Source organism: Chrysemys picta, chromosome 1 (assembly GCF_011386835.1).
Source record: "Chrysemys picta bellii isolate R12L10 chromosome 1, ASM1138683v2, whole genome shotgun sequence".
Taxonomy (NCBI): domain Eukaryota; kingdom Metazoa; phylum Chordata; order Testudines; family Emydidae; genus Chrysemys; species Chrysemys picta.
The window spans coordinates 219375598-219390032 of NC_088791.1; the positions used below are offsets into that span (position 1 = coordinate 219375598).

Genomic DNA, 14435 nt, shown 5'->3' on the forward strand with positions numbered 1-14435 from the left:
AAGTTCAGCCTTGACATGAGGACGCACATCTGTATCAACTCCAATGACTTGCCCTGCTTAATCCACCTCTGAATCTACTGTTGCCCACAGTCTTGTGATATTTGGAGGTTTTAAATGTCACTTGATCTCTGTATTTCTGCCTTCCAGCTTATGAATTTTTCCTCATTCAAAATGTCCATCTCTTCCAATGGGGCTGAAACCAAGGAAGATGGCTGCCATTTTCGTACAGTCCTGGCATGTAGATGTGAGGCTGTCTCTAATAGAGATGGGCCCCATGCTCATTGTTTTTAAAGGGGGTTGAAACGATGTGTGACAAAGTTCCTCTATCTTGGTGGGTCCTGCGCTTCTTGGCAGATTTTCTTGCCTCAGAGATTCACCATGTGGGTTGGGGAACAGCCCAGAGACCTTCCCCTCTGGAAGAACCCACAGTCCAGGTCAATTGGGAGGTTTGGGGGGAACTCAGGCCTGCCCACTACTCCAGGTTCCAGCCCAGGGCCCTGTGGACTGCAGCTGTCTATAGTGCCTCCTGTAACAGCTGCATGACAGCTACAACTCCCTGGGCTACTTCCCCAGGGCCTCCTCCAAACACCTTCCTTATTCTCACCACAGGACCTTCCTCCTGGTGTCTGATAACGCTTGTGCCCCTCAGTCCTCCACCAGTACAGCACACCCACACCCTCTCAGCTCCTTACACTTCTTGCTCCCGGGTCCTCACACTCACACCACAAACTGAAGTGAGCTCCTTTTAAAACCCAGGTACCCTGATTAGCCTGCCTTAATTGATTCTAGCAGCTTCTTCTTAATTGGCTCCAGGTGTCCTAATTAGCCTGCCTGTCTTAACTGGTTCTAGCAGGTTCCTGATTACTCTAGTGCAGCCTCTGCTCTGGTCACTCAGGGAACAGAAAGCTACTCATCCAGTGACCAGTATATTTGCCCTCTACCAGACTCCTGTATCCCACTGGTCTGGGTCTGTCACAGATGATACCCCAAGATGTGGCTTGACAGAACCCAGTGTGCAGATACAAGGGATTGTGTGGAGCATGAGACTGAAGAGGTGAATGGAGAGACGGAGGGGACCATGGAGAAGGGAGAGGAGGAAGCCTGAGGGGGCTCATGAAAATGTATGGGATGAGAGGGAGACTAAAGAGGCTGAGGAGGGTGCAGAGGATAACTACATGGGGAGGAGATGGACAGGGATAGAAAAGCTACTCCCCTACCCCAGGTATTTTGAGAGAGTAAGCAGAGTTCTCCTCCAAGCAGTCAGCAGGGAGGTGTGTATTTTCCATGTGCATTTTAGATTGAATTGTGAACCTGAAATGATTACACATGCCCTGGGAACAAGGGGGCTTTCTAGAGAGACTCAAAAGGCATACCAGAGAGACAAGGTGGGTGAGGTAATACCTTTTATTGGATCAGCTTCTGTTGACGAGAGAGATGTGCCTTGTCCTCTCTGATGTCGTGGGACGAACATGACTACCACAACATTGCAAACATCCAGAAACATATGACAAATATGTTTTAAATTATTTTTTAAATCTCATGATTTTTGGAGTCTGACAATACTTTGGCAGTACCAGAATTTGGCTTGGAGTAAGGGGCAGAAGCTCTTTGATAATAGCTGTCTGTTGATGTCTGTCTGTCTGTCCTCAGTGTGGAGGATCAAATTTGGTTTAACAAGCTATTTAGTCTGGAAGTCTAAATATGTGGTACATTTTATATCTTTGCTTTATATTTAGCCTTATTTTTATTTCCCCCACACACACACTTGTAATTGTACTCCTTGCCTTCCTCCACTCTTGGCACTATCGCCCATGATCCATAATTTGTTTTGGCTTTGTTTTGCTCCACTTGAGCTATGGTGCAGCTTGTGTGGGAGGTGAGACAAAGACAGATGCACAGTATATTTGTGGTCCCAGATTCTGGGGCCAGCCTGGCATTGGGCTGGTTCCTGAGGTGAGCAAGAACAAGTGATATGCTATAACGTATGCCCAGCTGCTTTGGCCCCAAGTGGTTGTCCTGGCAGCTGAGAAGAGCTGTAGTATGTTGGTGCTTAGACCATGAAACCTCTTCTTGGCCATGCCCCTGACCAGCCCCTACATGTGATGTGGCTGACTGGGAATTTCCCAGTGGCCGGTTCAGCTGGCTTTATTTTACAGTCCTTTTATAGCTGCAGAGCCAATGTAAAGATCAGAGGCCAGAATTGGGTCGTCTGCAAGAATGTCATTAAATGGACTTCCTTTCCCCTGTAAGGGGACTGTTGGCCCATTACTAACACTCAATGGGTTTTTTTGTGGTTGGCTAGTTCCCAGTACCAAAAGAAAGGGGAAGGGTTGATGGGAAATCAGGACCCTGAGACTGACAATCCCCAGGGGGAATGGGGAGAGGCCAATGCTCCAGGTCAGCCTGATTGAAAGGGCGGGCAGGCCAATCAGGGAGTCAGGAGGCCAGGGGTGACCCATCCTCTGTGGGAGCTGGAGCTGCCAGAGACAGAGTGGGGCTGAGCTAAGGAGAGAGAAGGGACCTGAGCTGAGCTGGGGAGCAGAGCTGTGCCAGCCAGAGAGAACCAGAGAAGCAGCCCAGGAAGCAGGTCGGTGCTGGGAGCAGAGCCACAGAAGCAGCCCAGAGAGCAGACCTGTGCGGGGAGGAGAGCTGCAGCAACCAGAGCCAGAGGGGCCAGAAAAAGCAGCCCGGGGGCTGGAGGCAGAGCAGCAGCAGCGCTGAGGCAGAGCAGAGCTGGAGCTGAAGCAGTCCAGGGCTGGGTGTGATGAGCAGCTGGGGAGAGCGAGGGAGGACTCTGGGCAGTGGGCCCAGCACAAGGAGATGCCCCCAGCCAAGACACCTTTCAGGCCAGACTTGGGGGCGGGGGGATCGTAACCCCGACAGGGGAGCTGATACTGGGAAGGAGGGTCCTGCCACCTAGAGCCTGAAGCCGTGTGGCCACAGCCAGAGCAAGTGTCCGACTCGCAGCATCACTGCAGCACAGCCAGGGCCTGAAAGGAGCCCTGGGATGTGTGAGGAGCAGACTGTGAACTTCCCCTATATTCCAGAGACGCTGGTTGTGATGTCCCCATGCCACAGAGCTTGTTTTCTTTAATCTTTCCCATTTTTTCCTTATTTTTTTTTAATTGATTGCTGTTTAATAAATTGTATTTGCTTTGAACTGTATGTAATGATCAGTGGGTCAGGGAAGCATCCAGTGCAGAGAGCACCCCAGAGTGGGGACACCCTAGCCCAGTGATTGGCATGCGAGCTGATTTTTACTGGCACACTGCTGCCAGCCGGAGTCCCGGCCTCTGGCCCCGCTCAGCCCGCTGCCGGCCTGGGTGAACAGAATCCCCGGCAGCGGCTGAGTGGGGCCGTCGGCCGGGACCCTGGCTGGCAGGAGCCGGCAGACGAAACCCCAGACCGGCAGTGGGCTGAGCGGCTCAGTCCACTGCCAGTCTGGGGTTCTGTCTGCCGGTCCCGCTCAGCCCACTGATGGTCTGGAGTTCCGGCCGCCGGCCCCTTGCCAGCCAGGGTCTGGGCCTCCTGCCCTGATCAGCCCTCCTGCCAGCCTGGGGTACCAGCAGCCAGCTCAGGGCTCTGCTCCTGGCCTGGTCCCAGTACTCTGGAGTTCTTATAAAAAATTACACTACAATTAGCTTAAAAACTTGAAAACTTAAAAACTTTGTTTGTCTATTACAGTAATCGTTAAAATATGTATAATGTTAATAAATACATAGGTTTGATGAAACAAAGTAGTTGTACTTACGTGCCTGTGCTTAATTTGTGTTTGATGATTTACCTTCTAAAAAAAGTCTCGCATATCTCGCACCCCCAGAAAGGGCATCTTGCACCCCCAGGGGGTGCGTGCACCCCAGGTTAAGAACCACTGCACTAAACTGATAAGATCTGCATTTTAATTTAATTTTAAATGAAGCTTCTTAAACATTTTTAAAAGCTTGTTTACTTTACATACAACAATAGTTTAGTTATATAATATAGACTTAGAGAAAGAGACCTTCTAAAAACATTAAAATATTTTACCGGCACGCAATACCTTAAATTAGAGTGAATAAATGAAGACTCGGCACACCACTTCTGAAAGGTTGCTGACCCCTGCCTTAGCCCCTGGCCTAAGTGGCCACGACAAGGTTGGGGGTCGAGCCCTTTAGGAATCCTGGGCTCAACCTTATCAGGGTTACGACGACTCTGCCACTCCCGAGAGTGGAATGAGAGCCCTCAAGGTCAGGCAGGCCTCTGGGTAAAGGAAGTGGGAGTGAGGACTCAGATTCTTTTGCTAGCCTATTTCACCAGGGTAGTGTATAAGCCAGAAAAGTTCCTCACAATAGCGGGACCATTCCCCCGCTTACACCCTGATATGCCTGGCTTTGCAGATGAAACTGACCAAGGCTTGCACTTTGGCACTGTCCCTAGTGCCTTCTGCAGTGATGATAATCTTAGTTGGTTTTACTTTTTCCTTATTGCCATCACAGCAAAAACACTGCTATGCAGAAGATAGAGCCTTGATTAGTTTCTTCTGCAGTTTCCCTTTGTGTTGGAATTGAGACCAAAAAGAGGAATGCTGAAAGAAAAACAAAAGGGAGAAAAGGAAACCATGATGGTGGGAGAGGTCCATAAAGAGAAATGGAAGAAGAAGAGGAATGCGTGAGAGGCTGAGAACAAAAAGGTGGAGTGCTGATCCTAAAACCATAATCCTTTTCAACATGGGTAATTTTGACATCAAAGTTTGTGTGGCCATGTGAGTCAATATTGGGCTACTAGAACTTTCTGGTTTCTGCTACAGTGGAATAGACTGATTCTGTTGTGCTCTCTATCTGTTAAAAATGAAACAAACAAAAGGGAGCTTTTGCCTAACAATTTCATCTGTCTCTCATTCTTCCAAGGTAACTTACCTGTTAGATGGTGGCTCTATAGCCCATGAAGATTTTTGTGGACATACTGGTATATTGAACCCAGGAGATTTACAGGTATGGGAAAGTGGGCAGAAAGGAATCATTGATATCTTAATCCTAAATACTTCTGCCTTTTCGTTTGAATTTGTGAAGAGCCAACAGTTGAGGAACACTACCCCTCTTTCTGTTATAAGAGAAGTTGTAACTGGATGCTTTTAATCTCAGCCACTATATTGCACTCTGTTGTCATATGCTTAGATAAATTCCCACCACACCATATTACTGTGGGAAACTTCATATTTTAGCTTTTTAAAATCTCTGGTAAAATAGATTAACAAATAAATTATATTGTTTCAATGCTGCACTTCAACATTTGAAATCAATAGATAAACTAAATGTTAGGAAAGATTATTTTTTATCTAATCAGTCTTCTAACCAGACAAAAACTTTAGTTATATTAACTTGTCCCATGTAATGAAATTCAAGTGTGTTTTCTTTTCTCCATTTTCTAAAATTTAATGTCTATGTTGTGTATTCTGTTCCTTCTATACCATCTTTCTAGTGGATGACAGCTGGGCGGGGTATTCTTCATGCAGAGATGCTCTGCTCAGAGAAACCAGCACATGCTCTGCAACTCTGGGTCAATTTGAAAAGTTCAGAGAAAATGGTGGAACCCCAATACCAAGAACTGAAAAACAAAGACGTCCCCAAACCCTCCAAGAATGGTGTGACTGTGTCCGTCATTTCCGGAGAGGCACTGGGTGTAAAGGTAAACTGTGATCATTGGTACAACTGGTGCCTATGTACAAGTAACATGTGCATTTGAAGCTTTAACTATTTATCATATATTTGCTGACAAGTTTAAACATCAAATGTTTTGTCAGCTCACTTTTGTTGTGAAAGGAGAGATCCCCTGAGTTTTATAAACATTCTTTGAAGGTTGCAGTTGTATGGTAATTGTTCCATCTTGTCTTTTTTGTTTCTTGTAAGAAAATGCTGCATTACAAGTTATTCCCTTATGTAATGTACTGTAAATCATGCATATAACACCATTCTCCACTCAAAAAGAGCAAAGTCTGTGTGCATGTGCTAGACATAATGTTCCTTGGCCTTTTGGAGGGATACAGTTAACTGTCAGTTAACAGGCCCTAAGAAAAGAAATGTTGTCGCAGCCCTTACTCACATACTTAGTCCCTTTTAATTCAGTGGGACCACTTGCATGAGTAGGGCTATTCAATATAAGGGTTGCAACTTCAGGCCCTTAAAAATATATGACTATCTAAATAATGTCTCTGCAACAGGTTGGCAGTTCATCTGAAGCAGCCTATCCTGTGAGCAAGATTTGCTCTTGCTGGAATCAAAGCAGGTTGGGAAAGGCAGGTGCTTAACTGTTCAGGTGCAGTAGTGTGTGAGGAGGGCACAGGGATCTCACTTCTCTAATCCCGTGTTCAACCATGTTGGGGGCAAACGCCTTCTGTTGGAATGCTCATGTGGTGTGGAGAGCAGGCTAGCTAGTGGTGCTGGCAATAGTAGCGGACCCTGAGGGCCTGGTTCTATACTGCCTTACACTTTGTTTACTCACTGACATCTGTGCAAAGTGGGTGTGAAATGCACCCGATCAGAATAGCAGCATTTCACACCCACTAGCACAGATGCAAATGATTACACCAGGCATTGGGGAATCAGGCCCAGAATGATCATGTCTGCTTGGGGCCATGACCCGAACCACCCAGAGTGCCTAAGTGGCTGCACTGTGAGGAGCTCGTAGCAAATGGCTCTTTTGAGCACACTGCCCCACATTTCCAGCACCCAAACAGACACTGTCTCTTTGGAAATCGTAACGCTTCAAGCCGTCTCTACTCTCACCTTTGCAAAAGGCAAAACCAGTTCCCATACTCTCTGTACTCACTGGAGTCCAGCTGTATTTCAACCTTCTTTTTATAATTTTGGCTGACTAACTGTTGGCTGAATATATATTGCCTAGGGCCTGACTACCCACTGCCTTGCCCTTTGTATAGTCATGTAACATTTCTGAATCAAAATGCTAACATTTTACAGCCATTCTGCACAAGGGGCAAGCAGTGGAGAATCAAGACCTAAAACTATTCATAACATTTTCCCTGCTGACACTTCACAACAATGGATATTGTGCATGAAGTAAAGCTTCATGTTAATGTTCAGTTAAAGTAGAATTTGGGGACTTTAGAACTGTACATTCCTTTTGAGAGATCTTATTGTGTATTTGTAATTCCTAGTAATGGAAATTACATGCAGCAGAAGGAAACCTATATAACACTTGGATTTCTACTGGAAAAAGCAAGTTTTTGCAAACAGTGACCAGATAAGAACTGGTACCAGAGCAATTTCTAGATATTATTAGGGCAATTTGAAATATCAAACTCAACTTATTTGTTAAGTCTATGTGATTATGAAGTGTCTATTCCCTCTGCTTTTCTTTCAGCTGCAAGTAGACTTGTTGTGGAATGGAATTCAAGTAACCAATGAAATATTATTGTTTCACATTTCAAGTTCTGCTTTCAACTCGTATTTACTAAAACCAGGAAAATAAATATAATTAAATCTTGGTTATTTTCATGGCAAACGATGAAGGTTCATAATCTTGGTATTTGAATCAGTCTTTTTATTAGGTATTTTATAAGCTAGTTAAATTGCACATAAATCTAGCAGCATATGAAAAAAATTGAGCCAATGTCCTCATATATATAATGTTACTAAGAGGAGACATGCCTTTGTAATCTACTGGAATGTGCCTTGTAAAGGAAGACTGAGCTTTTGTCTTTGCACTGAATCAACGTGATCTTTTAATCAGACAAGGTTACAAAGAAAAAACAAACCACACAGCTGGCTAGGCTGGGGCCAAGTGCCCACACATAGCGCTTGTGAGCCTATCCCCTCCCATTCCAAGGTGAAACCTGACCACTCCATTTTGCCTCTACATTCCACTGCTCTCATTAAACTGACCGTTACCTTGTAGAAGCAGAGCAGCAGATAGTTGTCTTTTTCAGAAGCGCTTGTATATTTTCTATCTGCAATTAGGGGCAGTTCAAGCTTGATGCCCATTGAGATCTGGGCCTCACATGGGACTGCCAAGTGATCACCCGAGCTGGAGTGATCACATCAGTCCTGTTTGAATCCTTGCACCACCTCCCTCCTTTCTACTGCATCAAGTTTGATCTTGTTGTCCTTGCTGTCAGGGCCCTACAGGAATGCCCCTGCCTAATTATCCAACCCTTAATTCAATGAGGCTGCATGGGTGGTGTAAGCAGGGTGGAATTTGGCCCTTAGATTGTAACCTTTTGGGTCCAGAAAACTTGTCTTACCCTACTTGACTGTAAATCACCCAGTATGCTTTGGCACTACATCATTTTATATTGGGAGGTGGGTTGGAGGAGAACGGTCCACACGCACAACAGGAATAGTTTGTCTTGGACAACTCTTCTAGGAAATCCATACTTGCATCTCTTAAAAGAATGATTCCTAGTCCCCTATTAGCAGTGGGTATGGCTGGTCATTTCATAACTAAGGAAGTATGAAGTAACTCGTTCCATCTGTAGCTGCAGACATTTAAATGAAGAGATAGGTCTGATGGGATCCCCGGTGTGCAGCGTGGGACCGATGTGCCCCCTGAACTCTCTCCAGCCTGGGCCATCTCTCACAATGCCTTGCTAGTGAACAACAGCAAACACCTCCAGATGCTGTTATCACTCAGCACAACCGCATGTGGAGCCCAACATCTAGTAGATTGCATAAATGCTCCCAGAGCCATTCATGAATCACCCAGAGAAAGGCACCATCCCAATCCTCCCCCTAGCTCCCAGCACTGTACTCCAGGAATATACATTATACCAGAATGCGTGAGGGGTTTCCTGGCTGGGGCAGGGAGTTGGGGTGAGGGCTCCGGCTGGGGGTGCAGGCTCTGGGGTGGGGCTGGGAATGAGGGGTTGGGGGTGCAGGAGGGTGCTCCAGGATGGGACCGAGGGGTTCGGAGGGTGGGAGGGGGATCAGGGCTGGGGCAGGAGGTTGGGGTGCAGGAAGGGGTCGGGGATGCAGGCTCTGGGCAGTGCTTATCTCAAGGAGCTCCCAGAAGCAGCGACATGTCCCCGCTCCGCCTCCTACATGGAGGCACGGCCAGGCGGCTCTGTGTGCTGCCCTGTCTGCAGGCACCGCCCCTGCAGCTCCCATTGGCTGTGGTTCCCAGCCAATGGGAGCTGCGGGGACGGGGGCAGCATGCAGAGCCCCTTGGCTGCCCCTATGCACAGGAGCCGGAGGGGGGACATGTCACTGCTTCTGGGAGCTGAGTAGAATGGGGCAAGCCCCCGACCCCACTCCCTGGCTGGAGCGGAGCAAGCCTCAGACCCCGCTCTCCAGCAGGAGCTTGAGGGCCAGATTAAAACGTCTGGAGAGCCAGATGCGCCCCCGGGCCATAGTTTACCCACCCTGATCTAGATTAAGCAGTTTTTCTCACCCCACTGGATATTGCAGTCCTTAATATATAGGTTTGTCCCTTAAACCTGGGCCAGTCTCCTCTGTTGGAGTCTTCAGTCTTCTTCTGAGCGTCTTTGTTGCTTGCAGCATAGGTGGGGGAAGGAGAAAGGCCCAGCATGTGGTCACAGTGTTCTGTTTTTTACTCTTAGTCACATGTGCTTGGGGAGCACAAATCCAGGCATGTCTGGGGGGTATTGTTGAGCCTCCAGGCAAGGTTGAGCAATTCCCTTGGTGTGGCCTCATGCTGGTGAGTCATTGAATTGTAACTCCCTTGCTGCACAATGGTTGTTGATGGTTTGTTTGATGCCCTGCCCTGGTGTTGGTTACTTTCTTTGCTGTTGCTTCTGGGGAGCTAATATCTGGCTGATTCCCCAACTTACAGCATGTTTTAGAGACAACCATATAACACAATACTCATGACTTCATATGCATTAATGATATACATATATGGATAGAGAAATGACTTTCAGCAGATCGTAACCTTTCCCCTGATATCTTACAAGGCATGTTTTATATGTAAAATCACGATTATATAAAAATGAGGAATATGGGGGTTACAGGACGCTCCCCCAAGGTATAGAATGTCACAATGAGGAAAAAGTAAACAGTTTCAGGAATGCTCAGCAAGGCATAATCACCTTGTTGCGTTTTTGTTTGTTTTCGTGATAGGCACAATGCCTATGTGGAACATTGAGCAGGAATGAGTTAACTTTTCTGTTACACAAATATAATTTGGTGCAGGTACTCCGTTTCTGTTAAGGCTGCTCTTGAGACATAGAGAATGTACATGGTACCATAAAGTATGGAATTTCTGTTGCCTTCTCTCAGTGGACATCAATGAGCAAGGAAATAGGCTTTTGGGGAGTGGCTTTGCAGAGCAGCCTTAACAGAAACGGAGTACCTGCACCAAGCCTGCTACTATGGGTCCCCGAAAGGCATTCATTGTGAACATCTTCTACTATATTTTCTACAAACTGGTATTTTATTTATTTCACAGGTCCCTTTATTTCAAGAAGTAGATACTCTCCCAAAGAATATTCATACTTCCAAGTCAAACTGTTCCCTAGGAGCTTGGATCACACAACTACAAGCATGAAGTGATGCAACTTCATTTGTAACTCAAAATTGCAATACAAACAGTGCTGCAGAATGCACACAGCTCAGTTATCCAAAATCTTAGTAATGTTGATCTTGCCTGTGCTCTTGCTTATTCAGGGTGCAAGTCCTTGACATAGGGCTTGTCTTCACTATGGGGCTAAGTCGACCTAAGTTACGCTACTCCAGCTATGTTATTCAGTTGATGTCACTTAGGTTGACCTACCCCGGTGTCTTCACTGTGTTGCGTCAATGGGAAACACTCTCTGGTTGATTTCCCTTAGTCTTCTTGGGGAGCAGGAGTCCTGGGGTCGACCGGAGAGCACTCTGCCATCGATTTAGCAGGTCTTCACTAGACCCGCTATATTGATCTCTGCTGCATCGATTGCAGCAGTGTCAATCTCCCCATAGTGAAGGCCAGCCCATAGTTACCTAAGAATTACATTCCCACCTACTAGGTTGGGATCAAATATACTTTTTTACACCAAAATAAAAATATTTGACTCACTACAGCATCATTATCAATATAATGGATAATAGTGAGAATAAACACACATCTGGTGCTCCACATTTGTATCTGGTGCTACAGAAATATGAATTTACAGTAGGACCTCACCACCAGAGCAACAGAAGATGGAACTGGTCTACAAACGTTGTGCATAATATTGTGTCAGAGATACAGTACAGAAATGATGCTGGTTTTCTTCCAAATGGAAGAATTTATCTTATGCTGTAAAGAAAGACCACATATTCTCTTACTCACGCTTTGACATAGTGCACATGAAGAGCTCTGACTGGATTTCTTGTGGAGATTGTGCCTTTAGAAGCTGATCAGCTGGGTAGAGGACACATAGACACTTGACTGTCTGAGGTGTGCTTTTGCCACTGCTAGGTAGTTGGTGGAGCCTCTTTTATCTATAGAGAGGCTAAAAGGGACTACACTGCTCAGATGGAGCAGGCTTTCAGAGCATGGTCATCCCCCCAGGCAATACAGGCCATGCACATATACTCCTCTATAAAACATCTTCTGCTGTTTCCAGCCATAGTGTTTAGAACCCACATACTTGAGGTCTGCCCTCATGGAATAATAGCCTGTCAACTAAAACAAAGGGTGTAGAATGGACTGGATTGACCTGATTGCACAATAGGATGGTTACTAAACAAATACACCAGAAAACTGCTATATTATTTAGTTTTTACAAAACACACCAATTAAAAGTTCTCAGTCTAAATTCATGGTTAAGATGGGAGAAGAGTCAGCTACAAGGGAGAAGGAAGAGAAGCCCTGACGATTTTGATTCCTTCAGTTGCTATGGCCAAAACAAGCTGGTGGGGTTGGGGCTGTTGCTCTTTGCATGGTATTACCTTGCACCAAACAGTGAGTCCTGCATGGGGGCATGTGTGCAGCCACTGTCTTGCAGAAGTTTCTGAATTTCAGAGCTGAGCGCATTAGTACTCCTAAGTGTGAGGGATCTATACTGACAGTATCTGAAGGAGTAATAAACCTTTCGACAACATCAAGTCCCTTAAGAGTGAAAAATCAACTGGACTGTCTCAGACTTCCAAATAGCCAACTGTCTTCTAGCCAAAATTCAGTGCTATGCTTAAAAATCATCTCATAAATAGTCATGGGAATAGAAGAATGGTGACTAAGACAATAAATTGCAGGCACTGGGTCTATTGCTACACTCAGAATGTTGGACAGAGTGTCAACTTTTGCCTGCCAAAAACTCTGTATTTTGATGCAGGAGCAAGTCCAGCAGCTGGAAGTGTCCCTGGATGATCTGCATTTAGGAAATCAGTCTGAGAACCTGAAATCTATCACATTAAAAAGCAAATTCCACCAACCCCCCCCCCCACCCCACACACAATGGCGTGTACCTTGTAATAACAGTATCTGTTCAGGTATAGCTACAGATAGTCTCTTCTCACTCTGGAGAGGTAGCATCTATTTTAATTTAATTTTTTATTAATGGAGATATCCCATCTCCTAGAACTGGAAAGGACCTTGAAAGGTCATTGAGTCCAGCCCCCTGCCTTCACTAGCAGGACCAAGTACTGATTTTGCCCCAGATCCCCAAGTGGCCCCCTCAAGGATTGAACTCACAATCCTGGGTTTAGCAGGCCAATGCTCAAACCACTGAGCTATCCCTCCCCATCTGTTGTATAGGGGGCACAATCTAATGGAAACTATGCATAACTCATTTTGGGTGTCTCCCTAACTCTCTCTTCTTACATGTAGACCATAAGAATGAAATCTGTTCTGTAAGACTTCCATGCTATGCAGATATGAAACTGTTAAAGTGGGGAAATTTTTCCTTTTTTTCAAAATAGAATGATGTAGAAAAGGAAAATCAGATGCTTCTGTTCTCCCTGTCAGAACACAAGAACAAGGGGAAATTCAATGAAACTGGAAGGTGGTAAATTCCAAACTGACAAAAGGAAATACTTTTTATGCAATGTGTAATTAGGTTGTGGAACTCATTGCCACAGGAAGTTGTTGATGCCAAGAAATAACAAGATTCAAAGCGGGACTGGAAATTGTATAGCGATAACAAGAATATCCAGAGTTATGTTTATTGCTAACAAAAATTTTGGAAAGGATATTTTGTTGCTTGCAGGGCTCATGCTACGGGGCTGAAGCCAGTCACTAACTATTAGAGATCAGGATAAAACTTAATGTGGGAGGCCAATTATCCAACATCTTTCTGATGTGGGGTTCTTACACTATCCTATACAGTGCCTAGTGCTGGCCATTGCTGGAGACAGGGTACTGGACTAGGTAGATTTCGGGTCTGATCCAGTATGACAATTCCTTTGTACACAGCAAATAGAAACAAGGGGACAATCTCCACTATACCCTATTTGAAATGAGCTAAAATGCCCATAGACAACTCAGTATGTTGTTTTCTTCTGAGCTTATGTATATATTAATACATGCATGTTGTAGGCAGTCACCTAATGAAGCTCTGGACAACGAGGATCACTTCTGCTATCTCTGCTCAATTCTTACCAGCTGACTTAACCTTGATAGGGAACTTGATGCTAGAATCGGCAAAGCTTCTATTACCTTTGGCAAACTTACCTCATGTATTTGGAGCAACAAATTGCTAAACCTGAACACAGAGGTGGCTGTTTATCAGGCTTGTGTCCTGAGTACCCTCCTTTACGTTTGTGAAAGCTGGGTAACGTACTCCAAGCAGGAGCGGAGATTCAATGGTTTCCACCTCCGCTGTCTTAGAAAAATCCTTGGAGTTATTTGGGACAAACGGATCACCAATAACAAGATCCTTGAGACAGCCGGCCTACAGTCTATGCAAACTACTCTGGACATTCGCAGGCTTCGCTGGTTGGGGCATGTGGAGCACAGGCCTCAAGATTGTCTGCCGAAGGCTGTGCTGTACAGTCAACTAAAGAACTGCCCGCAACGCAGAGGAAGGCCAAAGCTCCAATACATCAACAAGGTGAAGCAAGGCCTCAAGGAATTCAGCATTCCCACTGACAATGGGGGAAAATCCTTCCCAAAATTGTTCAGTTTGGAGAAGCTGGGCTAAGACTGGTGCAGTCACTGCAGAGAGCCATCAGACAGACCAGGCTGAGGCTCTCAGGTGAGCCAGGAAGCAGAGTATGCTTCAACTTTCATCCAGCAAGTGGACCTGTAGCCACTGTGCGAAGGTTTGTCGTGCGCGCAGCAGGCTCTTTTCCCATACCATTGCTAAGCACCCTGATGGACTGACTTAGGCCTGGTCTACACTATGAGTTTAATTCGAATTTAGCAGCCTTAAATCGAATTAGCCCTGCACCCGTCCACACAACGAAGCAATTTATTTCGAAATAAAGGGCTCTTAAAATTGATTTCTGTACTCCTCCCCGACGAGTGGAGTAGTGCCAAAATCGATATTGTCATTTTGAATTAGGGTTAGTGTGGCCGCAATTCAA

The 14435-nt window shown here is 45.7% G+C and overlaps 1 protein-coding gene across 5 annotated transcripts in view; it reads left to right on the forward strand.

Annotated features, from left to right (window-relative positions):
• PIR (pirin) overlaps window positions 1-14435 on the forward strand; it is a 96953-nt gene that overhangs the window by 25332 nt on the left and 57186 nt on the right. For all 5 annotated transcript variants that reach the window (XM_065580365.1, XM_065580370.1, XM_065580355.1 and 2 more), the window contains 2 exons: window positions 4887-4970; window positions 5458-5664. In XM_065580365.1, coding sequence (XP_065436437.1) covers window positions 4887-4970; window positions 5458-5664 — 291 coding nt within the window. The remainder of the gene's footprint in view (window positions 1-4886; window positions 4971-5457; window positions 5665-14435) is intronic.